The 20,418-nt window shown below is 39.7% G+C and overlaps 1 protein-coding gene across 1 annotated transcript in view; it reads right to left on the bottom strand.

Moving 5' to 3' along the window:
• The window catches only part of CEP126 (centrosomal protein 126), a 43,427-nt gene extending 24,772 nt beyond the window's left edge, over positions 1–18,655 (bottom strand). Inside the window, exons 1-4 of the mRNA XM_059824895.1 lie at positions 18,351–18,655; positions 17,451–17,576; positions 6,952–7,097; positions 5,496–5,601 (exon numbers count right to left, since the gene is read on the bottom strand). Of these exons, the coding sequence (XP_059680878.1) occupies positions 5,496–5,601; positions 6,952–7,097; positions 17,451–17,576; positions 18,351–18,655 (683 nt within the window). The remainder of the gene's footprint in view (positions 1–5,495; positions 5,602–6,951; positions 7,098–17,450; positions 17,577–18,350) is intronic.
• Between the last annotated feature and the right edge of the window lie 1,763 nt (positions 18,656–20,418).

Genomic DNA, 20,418 nt, shown 5'->3' with positions numbered 1-20,418 from the left:
GCGTCAACTGTACACTTTCAAACATGTTCCTTTCCAAAAGTATACATCATCAACAAATGCTGGGCAAGTGAAGGACAGCTGTATTTTATGTAACTACAGGTGGTGCTATTAGTACTATCTAAAACTGTCCAACACTTTCCATTTAAAACCTTCTCTTCTGTTACTTGTAAATAGTCAGACTTTTCTGATTGGGTTGTTGGGTGACTGCCTCAGGCTGAATTATTCTGGAAAATGTCAGCCAACAGTTTGGTTATTTACAGAAATGGAACACGGAGGGTTTTTTTTTTAAAAACAAGCAAAATGGCTTTTTTTTCCCATAAGGTTGGCTTATATAGAGAATAACTATATACTGATGCTGTCAGATATTCCCTTACTTCAAATAGCAAGAAGGATTTGTAGTATCTGGAGAGCCCAACTCTACCGATGACATGTAATGTCAATAATGTGGTATACATTAAAGAATTTGTATTTGCTACCTGAGAAAAAAAATCTTTGGAGTAGCTAGTGTAGCTGGATACTGTGGTCAGGGTGAGCCCAAATTAATATAGAGTAAGCCACAGGTTTCTACAAGATGAGAATTAGCAAGAACCACGGGGCTGGCTGACAACCAGGAATCAAAGAAGCCAAGAAGCATGTGAAGCCAAGTGACAAGGAGAATGTGCAATCAGAGACTAGGAAGGCAGGGAGTGTGTAACAAGCTATGTTCAAGAATAAAAAGCAGATAGAACTGGAACAGGGCTGGGTAAGATCACGAGCAATAGGAACCAAGCTTTGCAAAACAAGAGGCAAGAACTAGGTAGATATCAAGGATGACAAAAACAAGAAACAAGTAGCTTTAACCAGTAAGAAAGGTAGGCCTGAAAAAAAAAGCAAAAATAACCCCCACACCAAAACCTACCAGTTCATAGGTAGATCAAGCTTTAGTCTTCTGGAAGTATAACTATTGCCAGGTTCCCAGCTATGCTTGACTGCCTAGGTGGAACAGTTTAGCAAAGGACACTGATCTTGTCTTTTGGCTCCAACCTGGTTCAAAGGCCCTAAATGCCCTTAGTCTAGCATATCCAAAGTGGCACTTTTACAGAAATCTCTCATCAGATCCATGCTTTGAGTCCTCACATGTGTTCAGTAGAGCCATAGCCCTTACAATTGATTAGAAGGCCAAGCTTATGTCTCTCTGTTTTAGGATGAAGTATTTGTTGTATTCCACAATGATTACAAATGGTGGTGGAAGGAGAACAGATCTTGGAAACAGATCATCAGTATAAACTTTCAGTGAAGTTATTTATAAAATGGATATACCTTTATCAAAAAGGGGAGATCCAGCCTTTATTTTACCAGGTTGATCAGGTCCAATATTTGAAATGATACTTTGTCACAGCGATCACTGGATTTTGAGTAACAAACCAAACCTTATTGTCCATTCAATATGCAGATTCTTTCTAACATTACCAGGATGCATTTCTCATACATAGTTTCTTAACAGCAGCATCAACATGATCCCTTAAATATTGTCCAACTGGGTGAAGGTGTTTAGCTAAATTTGTGGAAAAAGTGAACTTTTAGTCTACATGCAACTAAGTATGAAAATCATACTTCCACATATTTCTCCTCCCCCTTTTTTTTTTAATTGGAATCTGGCCTGACAAGATGATCTACCATGCACATTTTACCTCATTTTCAGTAAAGGTGATGGTGAAGATGATGGTTCCTTTCATATATGGGCAATATGCAGTGTAGGAACTTACTTAAAAGAAGATATGATTATTTCATGCCACACAAAGCTATCTTCCTTAACAGCTGGCATCCTCTTGAGCAAATTTGAACAGTGCTGTCACACAATATGTACACAGACCTCATCCTCCTCTGCTGCCTATCCAGCAGAGATGCATTATTAGGAAACATGTATTGTTCCTAGCTGGAGATGGCTACCATATTTCTAATATATGTAGAGCAACTCAATAACCCCTTCCCTTCATTTCTCTCCATTTCTTCAGCTTAAGTTTCCATAGTTCCTTCTTCTGAGCCTTCATCTGTGTCATCCTCTTTCTGTATCTAAAATTATACTCCCTGTTAAAATCAACCCCTTCTCTTTTTAGTACCTCTGTGTCAAATGGGTAAATAGTCTAATGAGACCTTTTCTGTATTTATTATAACACTTATAATTTTAGGACAATGGAAAATGGAAACTATCATCCCATCAAGATTATTGTTATTTGTCAGAAGATTTTATACAATACTGCAAAAAGGTTGGCTTAATTGCACAGACCTAAGCAGAGATATCTATTTGGCAGAGTCTAAAAAGGAATTTATTATTTCTGATGAGATGGCCAATAGCAAAAAGGGAGAACAACTTCTCATATTTATTTATAGAAGTCAGAAAAATGCTTTCTGTATTCTTTTGAATGGGAGATATCCTCCCTATGCAAAAACTTTCTGTACTTATCCACTTTTAAAGACTTTGTTGCTGTGGACCAGACTGCTATACACCTGACCCCCAAAAAATCTGTTAGGTTTTTTTTTGGGCGGGGGAAGTTTCTTGATATCTATTTGGACGTTTAGACCATTTATATTTATAAAAGTTTCTACATTGCAACTTTTTTCAGATAACATTTCTGATTTGTCATAATTAAGTTTCTATCCCAAGACTGAACCTAATAAAATACAACTGCTTTTTTTAAACACAAACAGGGAAATATATTTTGTACAAAGAGCAGCACACCATTTACACACCTAATGTGCACACATCCCAACCCCTGTCAGCTAATGAGTTGACCAAAATCTTTGCTGCAGCATTTAATAACTAAACCTTACTAGAAGCAGAGTAGCTCTACTGCAAGCATAGCATACAATCTCTGACTCATTAGGTGTTCCAGGATTTTTTGCCTTTCTCCAAGAGGAGGTAATATGTCTCCATTCCTTAATTTAATTTTTTACAACTTTTTAAATACAGATGTTAAGAATTCTAGAACCTTATAAAATTCACCTATATCCAGTTGGGTCTGCAGCCATATTTATCTTGAATACTTAATACAGTATTCATTTCTTCCTTTAAAAGGGGATTGTCAATGAATTCTACACATTCTATTTTTGAGGGAGGGTAAATTCTAAAGATGATACAAGATTTTTAATTTGAGTGTTTATAAAAGTGTCAGAAGAGATAGAAATACAGAAAGGGATGTACTACCTCATCTGAGTTAGTTATTAGCTGTCCCAAAATCTCCAATTTAAGGGATTATAAGACATTTTTAAAGCTTTACAGCTCAGAACTGATGAGTTTTGAAGAACCTTCACCTTTGAGAACCTTCTCAAAATGCTTTTCTGTATCAAAGCTTACTTTGCTGTACTGATTTGCAAGGAATTCATTTGCCCTCTAAGAGAATTTAGCACAATTTTTGGAACCAAGTCTGAAAACACAGAAATGCCACCTTTATGACCCACACAAACTATGGCTCCCAGACCAAAACTGAGAGGAACATCCCTGCACTAACATCTTCTGCAGCAGACCAGATGAATCTATGCTGCATAGCACATGTTCAGTTTGAATCTCAGTGCTTAGTAAGGGATTGTGTGACATGATGACAAAAATGCGTAGAGTATTTTCTTTCACAAGGAAGGAAGACAAATTGTTAGCATTAGAATAAGCAAAGCTTTATTTCATATTAATTTGTATACCTTGCCCCTATACACAAGCCTGTACTGCAATAACTTAATTCTTTTTCCTTTTTTACCATACCCCCAATATTCTCTATGTCCTCCTTTGTCCACCCCATATGGCTCCTACCCAAGCCTCCTAGTTACCAGCTGGGGAAGAGGCAGCACATTCTGTGGCAGGTTCCAAGATACTCATGTGCTGACTTATCCGTACTAACTGGCTTGTGACCTGCCAATAGGTCAATGTGGACTCAACTTTTAAGCCTTTTTCATGCTGGGGTCACTTGTTTGAATAATTTCTTCCTTGGTCAATTGCCAATTTCAAACTTGTAGAAATAGAATTATCTTTCTGATTCTCAGTTCTCTCTCAAATTTGGTTACTAGGGAAACACAAACTGTAAAAGAATATGAACGCATAAATTTAATTTCCTTAGGAAATCAGGTTATAAAAATGAAAATCAGGAAAAGAACACACTATCATTATTACAGGATAGTGAATTTTTTAAAATATACAAATATAATATGGAGTGACAGCAATGTTATACTGTAAGAAATTAAGGAAATGGTAAGTGGTTTGAAGATGTCCTGAGAGAAATCTGTGAGATGTCCTGAGAGAAAGCTGTGAGCCCGTGAAGCACAAGGAGCAGTTTGACGAAAGATGAAAAATAAAGAAACAAATGATAAAGGCAGGGGGAAGAGGCACTGAGCTGCTGCCCTTAATCGAGCCTATGAGTGAAATGAGACAAACGATCAGGAACCCTGAGACAGGGTTCAGAAACATCTAAATTTTTTTGCCATAATTTCAATTTATATTTAGCAGGTAGAATTTTTGTTTGTTTTTATGGCTGCAATCCTCCTTTATGATATCAATCCAGTGTAATAGCTGCAGAACTTTATGTATGTTGACTGGCAGATAGCATGAGCATTTAGCTCTGAGAGGTATGAAATATTTTCTCAATTGCCCAGTTTATAGCCTTCAAGCATGTTTTATTCAGCAGTAGAAATGTAATCAAACTGAATAGTAATGTCACAATGAAGAACACACTGAAGCTCAAAAGTACGGATACCCCTTTTAGACAGAATTTATCTCTATTCTGAACATCTGCACAATTTACAGCATACAGAAAATAATAATAGTAATAAGAAATGCAGCCACAACAAAAATAAAACCCTAAACTGAAACATTAAAGAAATGAGAGATCAGGAAGGGGATAATCAGGAAGGAGTATCAAATAGAGCCAATAAACTATGCATGAAGAAACATTCAGTGATAAGTCAAAGTATCTTAGAAAAAGTGCTTGGGTAGAGTAAAAAGCATGCAATTCAAATTGTATGTGATATAAAATGAAATTGCAGGCGAAATTGTTATCAGGATGCTCAAGGTACTTATAGATGTTGAGAAATATAAAGGAATGACAGCTGGCAAGAAGATAAGATTATGGGATGAATATACAAACTAAACTATCCTTGAATGTCAAAAAGAAAAAATCTGGTTGAGAATAAGAAATCATCTAGATAGAATACTTCATACTTCATAGAACAGCATATGGTTTGATAACCATGGCAATCTGAGTCAAGCTACAACTGAACAGGGTTAGCCCCAACTATTCCCAGAATTCCTCTGAAGGGAAAAGGTTTGTGTCATCTCCTCTGCTGTTTTACCAAATGGACACAAACAACTCAAGGATGTTTCATAATGTTTCATTGGAACAGTTCACAGAAATGCTTTCTTTGCCACTAGAGAAACGGCCTACAATTTTACTTAAAGAGTAATCATCTGCTGTTTATTGAATACACTAAGCAATTTACTTCTTTTGATCATCAGAGTAAACAGAAATGCTTACCTGAAGTTGGTTTTGTTTCTGCTGAGCAAGCACAGTCCTGGTGTTAAAACTGATCCTTTAATTTTTTCAAGAGCTTCTTCTAACTGAAAAGGGGCTTTCGTCTGGACTAGAGGGATTAGAATAAAAAACACAGTGGAAAAAATATTTTAAAAATTGGACTATTTTACCATAAATGGTTTGGTCAAGTTTCTTAAGTTTGGAAGTCTAAATCCAGACTGTTACAATAAACTGAGTGGTTTACCATCATTAGACATGCTGGAGCATCTCTAGTTCCTCTGAAACAAAACCCCAGTCAATTTAAGTGTTTACAGTAACACATGTATTCAACAGTTTCACTATTTGTTTTTAGACTGCACTGTTGAAAAAGTAGGTGGTTAAAAAAACCAGCATTAACTTTGTTTTTACATCATGATTATTTTGCTCATGCCCTAAGCCAAAGTTATGGCTTGCAGATATTTTATAGAGGCCAAATTGTGACTTACTAATCGAATCAGTGGAGAAAGAAAGAGTCCAGACAGGCACAAGGTGTTGCCTCTTTCAAGTGAGCAAAAGTAGGGTAGAAAGTGGCAGAGGCAGAATTTCTATAAAGGAAAACCAAGAAAAAAACCTGTGATTCATTATATTGCTACACAGTCTGTGCTGTCAGTAGAGCTATGAAGAAGCCTTAAACCAGTACTGTTCTATTTTGTTATTTTAATCTGACATTTGATCTTGAAGTCAGAGACATTACCTCACACTTGGCGCAATTGCAGTTGGGAGAGTAAATCTGTTAAAGAATACCTAAGTAATATACCATCTCTTAAGAGTTTCAACACTGGAAAGTTGACTGGAAATCAGACTTGGCTGATGCTGTTAAAAACTCCTGCCAATCTGCACTGATTCCAAGAAAGCAAGAACTGAGTTGAAGTGATCGTTGCTTCCCAGCAGTAAGAGAACAGCTTAAAAAGCTGACTAATTCAGCAGAAGTTATGTAATATATTAATATATGCTAGGACTGCTTTTACTTAATCATAAACAAAATGCACATTCTTGAATATTTCATATTCAGGGGTTCAAATAGGGGATCATTATACTATCCTAGTAACTTCCAGTGGCCTTGTAACACCTTGCACCCAGCTGTGAAAGCACAGTATTGTAAACAGTAAGCACACTGCAGTGAAAAAAGTGGGGAAAACCCAGCAAGCCACAATGTTCCAAGGAGGTGATGTACTTACTGTGACCGGAATATAATGAAACATCTCACAATACCATTTTTAGGAAAAAAAAAAGTTTTTTAATTTCCTCTCCCCACTTTTGTCATATGTATCAGATCTGAGCTTCTTGTCAGTTATGTTTTGCTTATACTAATGAATTAAATTAATTTGAGTGAAGTTAATTGTTCTGTTTGCCTCAATTATATTCTATTAATAGAAAAACACCTGTATTGTGAATAATGGTTAAATTTTAATTTACAAACCTATTTGCTTGTGCTGAGAAAAAGGCAGATGAGCACGCTGGAACTTATCAGTTGCTTCCTGAAGTTTAATCTTCCTCTGCTGCAGAACTTGTTCTCTAAATCTTTGTTCTTTTGCTTCTTCTTGCTTCCGTCTTTCTTCAAAGGCTCTGTATTTAAGAAGCAAAAGTAGATGATCCCTATGTTTCCTAATTACATTTACTGAAATATTAGTAACTCAATTGCTTATCAATTTCCAATTTTAGTACAAAAGATTGCTTGTCCACAAATTAAATACTATAAACTTCAGCACAGCTGGATTTTTATGGTTTGTCTGAATGTAAATGGGACAGCAGGTGATGAAGAGACACACCATAATCTTTTTACTTTTTAGCCTCAACCAGAGATTTGATTCTTTCTTATATGTGAATTAACATGCAGACTCAACCAGTTCTTGTCACCAATGTGACTTTCACCACAGTCTTTACATTACCACGTAAATGTCTCACAGTAGGCAGATCAATAGAAAGGTGAACTGCGAATGCTCTGTGTGTGTGCCTTTCGCGAGCTGTCAGGGAAATATTTACAGTTTAAAAGTTGTTATTCAGAAATAACACAAACAAACTACAGCTTTTACCTATAAATATGTAAGAGTTAGTATCAACTTCCAGTTGTTGAGAAGCTTCCTGAAAGACAATCAGATTAGTAGCACAAGATGGGATAAAACAGTAATGTGAAACTATGATTGAGAGAATCAGTTGTTAATGTCAATTTGTTAAACGTGTCCTTCTAGTGGCTGGAAAGCTAATCAGGCTTTAACCAAAAACAACCACCATCACAAAGCTTTCCTTTGGTAGGCACAAGCTTGATGAAGCTATGTGGAATTTTCATTCCTGCTGACAAAATCATCAACTTTTGCTGACAAACTTAAATGAGCTCCTTGAGAGAAATATACCCTCTACCAATAAAGTTATTGGCACAGTGCCTATGTAGGCAAAATAATACTTAATAATACATAACTCCTCAAGTAAAACTTCTAAAGCCTGCCATGCAAGGATCACTACAACTGGAAGCTTCCCGTCTTTAAAGTTCTCTGTGTGTTAGAAATACAATTTGACAGATCACTAGTACACTAGGTAGGGTCCCACTCCTAGTCAGCATTAGTGAAAAGAAAGGTAGTAATGTTTAGCCAGATGTTCTTTGTTTCTCTCATCACAGTAAGATACCTTCCTATAACTTTAATCACTTGCAGTTGCTTTATAGACCTTCTTGCTTAATGGAGCAAAGCTGCTACTTAACAAAGTTACTCCTTAACTCAACCTATTTTGTTTATTCTTCCCTTTTCTTCTCAGGGAAAAAGTTCAACCTAAACTATTCAACTTGACCATCCCTAGTATCCCTTCAAAGAGCTAACTGATCAGCTGTGAAAACAAACAGAAAAATAATTCGAAAGAGGTACTTTTATTTTAGAAAGTCTGAAGGCTGTAATTGCACAATAGTAAAAAATAGGAAAACAGCCAACTAATTCCCAAGTACACACTTTTACAGGAATATCCACTTTAATCCACTTGGAAGCCAAAGCGTAGCACACAGAGAAATAAAGACCTTTCACTATTTTGAAAATTCATATATGCATGGCTATCAAAACATACTGAAACTAATGACTGAGATTTCCCAGTTTTATGGACAAATTATTGCATTCCATTAATAGAAAGTGAAAACTACATATATATATATATATATATATATGAAATGGACTATGCAGCTGTGCCATGCAGCTATTCAAACCTTAAATCACAAAGACTGCATACTTGCATTCCTGCCATCACTATGAATGTGCCTTAAAACTCCTCCCTGTATCATAAGGGGAAACTGGAAGTTGTGTTACACCTGATCTTCCTTTCTTCAATACTACACCTCCAACATTGCCAACGTTAAGCTCAAGAAAGACAGTGGTGGAGCATATGAAAAGAGACAAAATGTGCAAAAGGATCCATTGCTTTTGCTAATATATATAGCACTCCAGATTAATGTTCTCCAAGGTCAGAAATCAAAATGCCAGTGAACAACATAAACAATTATTGCTTCTACTTTGGAAGTACATTCTCCTCAGAGAGCTCCAGATCTCCCAGCAGTGGTATTCCTGACGATTGTCTTGGATTATAAGAACTGCTGAAACTACATCCTGTGATGTATACAGACAGTAGCTTACATTTTATTTTAACAACCTATTTATTGCAAATGACACTTAACAGTCAGTCACACTTTCAAAAATTCAGGTGAATTTCTACAATTCTTCTAGAGATGAAGTTATAAAACTCTACAGCTTCAAATGAAGGATAAGACAGAAGATTGACTTATGCAAAGAGAAACAATTAAATTAAAATATGATCCCAACAGTGCAAGTTTCATTTGTAAACTTCAGTTTGTCAGCAAGCAGGAATGGCTTCACTTGAGGCATGAGGTGAAGCCAGACAAGCAGTTACCCAAAACCAGAAAATATCTGCAGAGAACTCTATCCATGGAAAATGTCTTATTGCAATTTGGTTAAAATTTCACAGGAACTTTAATTGTTCATACAATCCAGAAGTTAGAACTAAAAAAGTAGAACTAGAGTTCATTATCAACTTTCAGTATTCCTGTATTTCACTCATGTTAAAATCTGATACAGAAATCCACAATATTTTACATCTTTATCCTGACTAAAGAAACAGGAAAATCACAGCAGAGGAAAGAGGCTTGCTTATCCTAGTAATTACTTTAAACACATTCTTCTTGATCCCCTTAATATTTCTAGAAGCTGGTCAAGAAGGCCTTTACTTGAACTGTAGCTGTTAAATTCAGACATGTGGGAAATTCTACAACTTTGCACCTGGAGTAATTCCAGAGTATAACTCCAAAAAGGAAAGAGTAAATTCTGACAGAGCCTTTAGTTATTTTTTTTTTTTAAACAATTTTGGAGTATGACTTAGCTGCACTCTTCCACATTCTTAATAACTGGCATAAAAAATAGACTCCTGTTCCATATAGCTGGAAATGGGCAAGTCCAAATGCTGACGCAAGAGGTCTTTTTCACCACAGCTCATCATGATCACTATTTGGTTTGGATTAAGACATGAGGGAGAAAAAGGATCTTATTTTAAATGTAAGGACATGCATTAAAGATATTCAGTCAAGCCTGCATCATTAACTTCTTGACTTCACAGAATGTAAATTGTGACACCCAGGTGCATTATGTAAAATAAATAATTTTACAAATGCATATTGACATCTTACAGAAAAACAGTTAAAGCAAATGTTTGTTCATCCACTATCCTTAAGCCACCAGCTTAGGTTCATATCACAGATGTAACATTGGCAAAAGAGTATGGCTTTAAGATGGAGAGTTAGCAGAAGAATTTCCTGACCGGTGTTTTTTTAACCCAGTTTTTCTGTCTACTATAAACAACCCAGCGGTGCAGCAATTTTTGAAACCGCTGCCAAAATGTTTATAGTGAATTTGGAATACGAAACTTAAAATATTTAGCAGTTTCACATATACAGACATTATGTGGAAGGCATTTTTATGTTAAAAACAGTATGACCAGATGGTGGAACTATTTCCTGGTTAATTTTAGTAAATTATCTTCACAGTGAAGTGATGGATGCTACATTCCCAGGTGGACTAAATGCTTACTACTTCCTAGGGTGAAAATAAAAAAGGAATATATACAGTGCATATTGAATGCTATGAAATGAACCTTTTGAGAATGAGTTGATATTATTCATCCATTGCCATATTATATTTGCAAAACTGTGCACAATAATTCTAAAATTGAGGTAGGAGGGTACTTGTATACTTAATGACTACAGCAAGATCAAGAAAAAGACTAGAATGGTGCATCACACTCAAAATCCCCTTCATGGGCAAACAGGAAACAGACCGTATATCCTTAAAAGGATCTGCGGAGGTTGCCCAGAAATCAATTTTTTTGTTTAAGTGAGATACTTACCAGGACCATTAACCCTATTCCCTCGTCTTCTGTTCTCTGATTATCATATGATGAAGACAAAAGGACAGCCCCAAATTGCTGTGTGGGCTTCAGACGGACTGACCCTTACAGTGCCATAAGGGCTTACAGAGGGCTGTCCTCCAAAATGCCCCAAAGGTTCACAGGAGGGCTGCCTGCACTATCCACCAGTTGTGACACTCCAAATCTTATTTATGGGCAAAAAGTAAGCACACCTTATATAAAGCCCATATATATATTTTTTAACATAATTAAAACCTTGAGAGTCTAATCCCTATTAATCCAGATATAATTGTTAAAAAAATAGTTAGAATACTTCTACACAGAGAAAGCCTCAATAATACTGATGATACATTTGAATTGTTATTCACACACCGAGTTTCTACCCCTTTTCCTGATGCGCACACTTCCATTGCTCTTCTGCGTCCCAAGGCTGGTAGTTTCATTCTGGTGGTGCTGGGGTGTTACGGTGAGCTGTCAGCATCTGGAGTCCCTTCACCAGGAGCAATATGATGTTCATGTTAATGCTTTCTTCTTCCTCAGCTCAGGATCCACTAGGAGTCATTTTTGTATTTGCTAACATGCTTTTACACCTTTGCTCTTTCTTCATCAATCTGCAGCTCCACAGTACCTCCAAATATTCCATACATAGGGCCTTTTACATATACTACATACTATTCTTCTGTTCTCTTTTGTTACCCCTAAAGCCAGTTTTGTCAGATCTAGGTCTGCATTTCTTTAACCAACTATCTGTGAGTTGTTTATGGCCACGGGGTCTCCAGTGCCAAGCCTGTGTGCCATCTCTTATCACCTCCTGCCTGTACTCCTCTACGCTGCATGCTGCACCTCCGGTTCTCAAGGCGTCTGTGATCGTACCAGGCCCATACTTCCCTCCACTACATCATTATGTCAGAGTCATAAATATCTCATTCTATATAGAATAACTGCTTGTTACTGCTATCTATATAAAACTATGGTCATACCATAAAAGAATAAACAAAGGCAAAATAAATTAGCTGCAGACACCTGGTCAATTAGCGAAATTGCTGTTACAGCTAAACCAAGCAAAACAAAGCTGTGGACAGGTCAAGAAAAGTTCAGAGAGCGCAAGCTTGGCAAGCATCTGTCCTGAGGCCTTGCAAATTCAGCACAATCCTGTGGCCCATTACCAGAAATGGCAATACTGGATTACAGGTCTCCATGGTTACAGTGACCACTACTTTTCACAGTTTCATTCTGATGTAGAAAGCAATAATAAATTCTTAACACTTTGCCCTCTCTGTTTACCAAGTGCTAACATTTTTCTCCCATTTCTGGCACTAGACTGCTTTTTGCTCTGCATCAACGACACTGATGAATAATTTAAAGAGCTTTTATTAAATAATCAATGATAATCAACCAGTAGGTGGAGCACAAAGCTTGTTCATATGTTGAAAATAAAGTATTTTTGAAAAAACAACAGTAATGGGAATAGGTTGGAAACTGACATAGATTGGGAACGCGTTTCCTTCCCCCATTACAACAGATGGATTAGCTATTCAGATTTCACGGTAATTCAAAATGCTGAACCAGGATAGCTGACTGTAAGGTTTATTTAAAAATGCACATAGACAACTGCATTTCCAGAATAAACCAACTACCTGCAGCCAGTAACATCACAGTAAAATGGGATACACATTTTGCATTGAGCAATAACAGTAGGAAGGCTACAGTCCCCAGCAAATCAGCAGCTGGTATTTAAAAAGTACTGTGGTATATAAACACAGAATATGACATCCTATTCATTTATATCAAGTGTATGCTTAGTCAGTAGCTCTTATTTCTGGAATACCATTATTTAAACCAAATATCTGTCAGCTACTGCCCCAGAGCATATTTAATTCTTAAGCTGATCTTGAAATCACAACTTCATGTATTAGTAATCCGATAAAGGAATTACTTTCTTGATACTCGTGCAACTTGTGTAAAGATAAGGTGTAGGCTGGTTGTTCGCTGTGTTGAAGCACTGCTGTTAACACAAAACTAAAGAGCTTGGTCAGTACCAGAGATGCAAAGAAACTGATGGTATCAGATAGGATAGGAATAAGGGTTCCTTTAAGTATTTCACTTTGAAAAAGATCTGTGACTCAAGTTACTGAGGCTTTGCTTTGCAAATCTATACTTGCTTTTTTCTGCGCAAGTGATATTTTTGTCTTTTACTAATAAACCAATTAACTGAGCACACTGTCAGAAGTTGAGTATTTCTAATGCTGAAGCTGTTGCATTTTAGAGGTATTGATAACAGATCAATACAACACTGTGAGGAAAAATTTCATTACAAGTACCTTTAGAAAAGGTTGAAAACGGAAGACCTCAGTCTGCGAGCTCTCTGCATATGCAGTTCTCATTAGCTTAGAAAGTGCTGGGCACTAGGGGCTATCAGACTTGGACTCAGCCTTGGTATGACCTTGTTTAAAGGTAGGCTGTTGGTGGTTCTTCAGAAAACCATGAAAACCCCCCACAGAATAGTTTTCTTCCACAATGCAACACAAAAAGAATGAACCTAAATGACACAAGATTGAGAATAGAGCAAAAGCTCTCCTGTATCTTCCCTAGATCTATTTGCTAAAGGGAATTCACTGCTATTACTTTTCAGCAGAGGCTTTATAAATTTAAGGTGGACATAAAATTTTGTCATGTTTGACCAACTTGATAAACTTCTACAAAGAAATGACTGGCTTGGTAGATGAGGGGAGAGCAGTGGATATTGTCTGTGTGGACTTCACTAAGGCTATTGATACTGTCTCCCATAAGATCCTCATAGATGAGCCGTTGATGTACAGGCTGGATGAGCAGACAGGGAGATGGACTGAAAACTGGCTGAATGGCTGGGCCCAGAGGGTGGTGATTAGTGGCACAAAGTCTGGTTGGAGGCCAGTAGCTAGTGGTATACTGTAGGGGTCAATACTGGGCCCAGTCACGTTTAACATCTTAATTAATCATAGAACCATAGAATCATTTAGGTTGGAAAAGACCCTTAAGATCATCAAGTCCAACCGGAAACCCAACACTGCCAAGTCCACCACTAAACCATGTCCCTAAGCACCACATCTACAAGTCTTTTAAATACCTCCAGGGATGGTGACTCAACCACCTCCCTGGGCAGCCTGTTCCAATGCCTGACAACCCTTTTGGTGAAGAAATTTTTCTTAATATCCAATCTAAACCTCCCCTGGCTCAATGTGAGGCCATCTCCACTTGTCCTATCACTTGTTACTTGGGAGAAGAGACTGACACCCACCTCACTACAACCTCCTTGCAGGTAGTTGCAGAGAGTGATAAGGTCTCCCCTGAACCTCCTTTTCTCCAGGCTAAACAACCCCAGTTCCCTCAGCCGCTCCTCATAAGACTTGTGCTCTAGACCCTTCACCAGCTTCGTTGCCCTTCTCTGGACACGCTCCAGCACCTCAATGTCTTTCCTGTAGTGAGAGGCCCAAAACTGAACACAGGATTCGAGGTGCGGCCTCACCAGTGCCGAGTATCGGGGGACAATCACTTCCCTGCTCCTGCTGGCCACACTATTTCTGATACAGGCCAGGATGCTGTTGGCCTTCTTGACCACCTGGGCACACTGCTGGCTCATATTCAGCTGGCTGTCGTCCAAAAATTATCTGGATGATGGGGCAGACTACACTCGCAGCAAGTTTGCAGATGACACCAAACTGGGAAGAGTGGTTGATACACCAGACAGTCATGCTGGCATCCAGAGAGACCTCAACAGGCTGGAGAAATGGGCTGACAGGAACCTCATGAAGTTGAACAAGAGGAAGTGCGAAGTCCTGCACCTGGGGAGGAACAACCCCAGGAACCAACATATGCTGGGGGCCACCCAGCTGGAAAGCAGCCTTGCAGAAAAGGACCTAGGGGTCCTGGTGGACACGAAGTTGAACGTAAGCCAGCAGTGGGCCCTTGCTGCAAAGAAGGCCCATGATATCCCAGGCTGCATTGGGCAAAGCACTGCCAGCAGGTGGAGGGAGGTGATCCTTCCCCTCCACTCAGCATTGGTGAGGCCACAGCTGGAGAACTGTGTCCAGTTCTGGGCTCCTCAGTACAAGAGAGACAGGGCATACTGGAGAGAGTCCAACAAATGGCCATGAAGATGATGGAGGGACTGGAGCATCTCTCCTATGAGGAAAGACTGAGAACTGGGACTGTTCAGCCTGGGGAAGAGAAGGCTCGGGGATGATCTTACTGATATCTATAAATACCTGAAGGAAGGGTGCTAAGAGGACAGAGACAGGCTCTTTTCAGCGCCCAGTGACAGGACCAGAGGCAATCGGAACAAACTGAAATGCAAGAGGTCCCCTCTGAATGCCAGGAAACACTTTTTTTACTGTGAGGATGACTGAGCACTGGCACAGGTTGCCCAGAGACTTTGTGGAGTAACCATCCTTAGAGATGCTCAAAAACTGGTCCTGGGCAATCAGCTCTAGGTGGCACTGCTTGAGCAAGGAGGTTGGACTAGATGACCTCAAGAGGTCCCTTCCAACCTCAACCATCCTGTGTGAAGGTTAGAAGTAGAAAATGCACTGTCATACTTCACAGTGCACTCATGTCAACTCTGCATAAGTTGAAAGAAAAAAAGTATGAAAGAAACAATTTCAGTTTTGAAATTATAAACCAGCAGTGCCAAGATTAACTTCTGACAGATGCCTGCAAGCCCTGTCAGGGAGAATTTAGGGTGCTGCCAGGTGAGAATGTGGAGCTTAAGGAAGTCATGCTACCCTTGAGAAACCACCATCATAGGTTAACACCTTTACTTGTGTTACAAAACTAATGGATCTCGGCTCATACACAGATTTGAGACATGACCTGATGGTTGATCCATTAGGAGATAAATCACTTCCTACCTGCATAACTGTCAGGAAAAAAATATTCAGTTTCAAGGAACTTTTTATTTCCAAATTACTTTCCTCCATATATGCAATGACCCTTAATTTTGAATCGTATTTCACAGCTTATTAATACTGTATGCACTTACTACTTTCCTAGCATTAGACAACTAACTCCTTTTCAGTTATTAGGGGAAGACTTGTCATCACAGACTTCCACTTGAACTGCTTATCATGCTTATAATTATGCCATTCTCAATTATCAGAAATGGAAACAATTTTATTTTATGAATACCATACCTAAATTTTTAACTGGCTCACCTGGGTAACTTATATTTATACTGCACTTCTTAAGGCCGCAATGAAATTCATATGGAAATGTATTTATAGATCAACGAGTACTAGTTTGACTACACGAGTCTGTCAAAAATATGCAGACTGTCTGGTGTTTGCTTTTACATTATAGTATTTCAAGACCAGTAATACAACAGTGTTCATCTGAGACGTGTAGTGTTACAGTGGTACTGTTCCAGAAAACTAAATAAGATATTTAATCTTTCAGCTGACACTCAGTTTATTATCTGCAAAGGTTGTGGGTCGCACACTGTCTTTAATCACTCCCAGGTGATTTTACTTCCTCTTCCATTTTTCTTTATATTTCAAAACATATGCTGAAAGCACACACTGTCAAGCTTTTGTCAAGCTAAAGCAGCAGTATAAACAATACCTACTGCCTCTCTTACGAGTTATCAATGTATTTCAATAAGCAGACATTGTATAACAGAAATAATCTGATATGGGAACTATGGGCGGTGAGCATTTCAGAGAGTTAACACTAGGCAGGGGAAGCTGGTCTGAGGCTGGGGGCTTGCTCTGAATTGTCTCAGGGAGGAACCCATCTGCCTCTACAGTATACAGAGCCTAGTCTCCTTTATGTGCAAGTACGATCTCAATGCTAGGGAAAAGCCCCCATGCCCATTAAACTACTTACAGCACTTCACTGAAACATCTCGGTGTATAATTTACTTAATCCATTCGTCACAGAATATTTAATGACTTTGCATTGTTGTGCATGCAGAAAGGCAGAATATCAAAGCTCTCTTTAAAATGTCAATACAGAATAACTTTATTATAAATATAATCCTGTACTAGAAAGGCTTTGCATTGTGTTTATTGGGAAGTGGGAGCACAAAGCCCCACCACGTAGCAGAGGCTGTGCAGCTGTTATGCCATGCATACACTTCAGAAGGCAACGACAACTGCCGCCCTGCTGATCCATACCGTACATCTGAATGTATTTTCTGCTCATCCATTGAAGCTAATAAAAACCAGAAGAACACTAGAAATGCAGATCAGAGCCACAAGATAAAAGCGCTACTTACCTTTACCTTATACAGTAAGAGGTGACTACAGTGAGTTTCCAAAGAGTAGAGAGTAACTCAGAATATTGTTCTATTTTTATTTGTCCTATAGCAAGAAACTGGATTGGTGAAACTTGTTGGCCTAGATTCCTCTAGAACAAAGCAGTGAGGCTATTTAACAGTGTGAATGTGCAAACAGTAGAAATATATTGAGCTGTGTCAAGGTTTTGACTCTTTTTTTTTTTTTAAAATCTCCCACCAAAGGAACTCTTGTTACTTACCTTCGTCTTCTGTTTGTCTCTATCAAATATTTCTGTGCCCTACTCCGACATATTTTTTGATCTTCTTTCAATGCCCGACGTTCTTCTTCTAAATCCCATTCAACATGACATGTTAAATCTCTATCCCTAGTATTTTGTTAAGGACAATGGGAACTGTATCAAACAGCTCATTAAAAGATATAATAGCCTGTTTGATTGACTTTACATACCTTTTTGGGAAAGGGCAAACTTTATCCATGACATACAAAATACTGATATGCCTTTTGACAACGTACACAACAGTTGGTCCCATAAATGTATATTATGATCATACCTAACTTTATGTTCATCTAGAAAAAAAAATTTAACTGTGTTTTACTATTTACAGTGATTTAAACAGAGGCTTTGCACTCATCTTTCACGGTATCAGCATATGAAAAATCTCACCTTTAGTATGTTTCTCTGAAGTGACATCTTTCTGTTGTTATCTAAATCTGTAACACATGGATACATTTATCACAGGGAAAATGTTTCAATAGTAAAAACAGCCCCCCCAATCTAAACTATTAGCTGTTTACAAGGAAATTCATTAATATCACTAGATAAAAGCTCTCCACAGAGCAAGATCAGTCCTGCCTCACTTAAGCAATGATTTAAGTAGCACCATACAGGTGCAGCTTAGAACTTGTGTCAGTGTTTATTATTACTTAAATTCACAAAAATAAGGAACCCCGAGTTAGGATGGAAAATACAATTCCCAGTGGCAGTATCTCTTAGAAGAGGGAAAACAAGAAAACTCGGAAGTTGCCCGAGAAGTCAACTTTTCTACAGCAGTTTAAAACAAACAACGTGCAAGTTTTATTTCAAGCCACCCCTGAGGCGACCCCTGACCGCGGGGCAGGGCGGGGGCTGTGCCACCACCGCCCCACACGGGCCCCGCGCTGGTCCGCGGCCCCATTTCCCCGCTTCGCAGGGCCCAGGACGACCCCCGGCACGCCGCGGCCCCCCCTCTCTGCGGGGAGGCCATTCCCGAGGCAGGCCGCCTGAGGGCCGCCCTCACGCACCGCTCCACCACCCGCCCCGACAGCCCGCCCCAGTCCCTCGCCCCCGGCGGAGCCCGCGGAAGGATACAGAGCAACGTGCCGTCCCCCACCCGCACAGCCCTGGAGGCCGCCGGGGAGGTTTTGCCCCCGCGCCGCCCCGCCGCCCTTCTCGCTGGGCTCCATTTAGCGGCCCGGGCCCACCGCCCCCATACCGGAGCGCGCTGTGGCCAGTGCCGAGCGCCGGCCCGCGCCTCAGCACGGCCCTGCCCGCGTCGCCGCCATCGTAGCAACCGGAGACGCCGCTTCCTTCGCAACGGGGCGGGGCCGCGGCTGAGGAGACGGCGGCGGAGCGGCCGAGGGCATGGCGGGGCCGCGGCTGAGGGGGCGCTGCTTGCAGGAGACTTCAAACCCGGCGCGAGGGACGGCGCGGGTGGGTCCTGGTAGGGAGCGCGCCCGCCGGGCCGGGCCGGGCCTCGCCTCGCCGGTCCCCGGCGGTCCCCGGCCGAGGGTGGGAGGCAGGCAGGCAGGCAGGCAGGCAGGCAGGCGTGGGCACCTCGCTCCGCCGCCGGTCACCCTCCGTGTCTGCCCGTCTCTTCAGGGACGTCGCTGCCGGACTCCGTGCTGAGGCACGGTGCTTGGCTCTCACCGGGCTTTCCATCCTTTCTGCACTTTTATAAATAACAGGATGCTTTAAAAAACAAACAAACAAACAACAAAACGGTATCCAAACAAACAAGTTTTTCACTACTTTTGCAGGGCAAAAACCCCACCTCCCTGAGGCCGTTTGCTGCTTGCAGAGCTCTCTGTGGGTGTCTGTTAAATCTGCTGACGGTAAAGACTTGGAGCGAGTAGGATAAACTTTTTTTTAACTACGATTGCAATGTAAAATTTAAAAATATATGTAAAATAGTATACAATTTTATACAAAAATATAAGAAGTATATAAAAAAGTAAATAAAGTTACACAAAGTAAGAAAAAAAAGAAGTGATTTGTTCTTGAGACTGAAAAACTTTTTTTTCAGGCAAGCAGGGTGTGTTGTCTTGGGATATTGCCATGTCTTGGATGAGTTGTCAGCAGAAGGCTAAATGCCTTGGTGATTTCCTGGCGAGACATTTCTTGGCTGTTGTATTTGAGCTTAAACCAATTCTTCTCTTTTTCAGTGTGCAGCTGTTCTATGTCTTTGACTAGGACGGTAAAAATAGCACTTGGCATTGGTAAAATACTTTTCTCCACAGAACCCCCCACATATTTGTAGCACAGCTTGTGAAGTAGGTGTTACTATTACCATTTTACAGTCAAGACCACTGATGCTCAGGTTGCCAAATGTGCTTAAATATTTGTGATGTCCCAGTCACCACAGTTGAGAAGATGACCCTAAAATGGAAGTCTTTCACCTCTAGTTCAGAACACCAGCCCCAAAGTCACCACCTCTTTGCCCAACCTGAACTCTTCTGTGTTGCAGGTAAAAGACTGGTTGTCACTTTACTACCATGTGATTTTCAACCCACATACACTTTTAAAATCCCAGTTAGCCTGATAAAATGCAGTGTTTCATTTAGGATGCCTTTCAGAACTGTATGATTATTCTGGGACAGGGAGCAGCCTGATCTCAAGTGGTTACAAAATGGAAGGTCCCACTCTGGCACCTGGTTTGAAAGAAGTTTCATAAATTTTACTGTGAGCTAGAGACTGATATTCCAGTGAAGGGTAAAGATCAGCTCTTAAATCTTTGTGAGACAGATTCTGAATTTATTACAAATCTTATTTGAAGGCTGGAGCATAGCTATGCTGCTGCAGAAACACATTTTTCTCTCCTTCTTGCTCCAGGGGGGATTAATCTGCTAATGCCCTTTAGCTTTCCTCCAAGCTTCATTTTAACTGTGTAGGCGACTGTACGGGAGAAGGAGTTCAGCCAAGGTTCTGACCATTTTAACCATTCCTTCCT

The sequence above is a fragment of the Gavia stellata genome, chromosome 1, assembly GCF_030936135.1.
Source record: "Gavia stellata isolate bGavSte3 chromosome 1, bGavSte3.hap2, whole genome shotgun sequence".
Classification (NCBI taxonomy): domain Eukaryota; kingdom Metazoa; phylum Chordata; class Aves; order Gaviiformes; family Gaviidae; genus Gavia; species Gavia stellata.
This window is presented reverse-complemented; position numbering and strand designations above follow the sequence as displayed.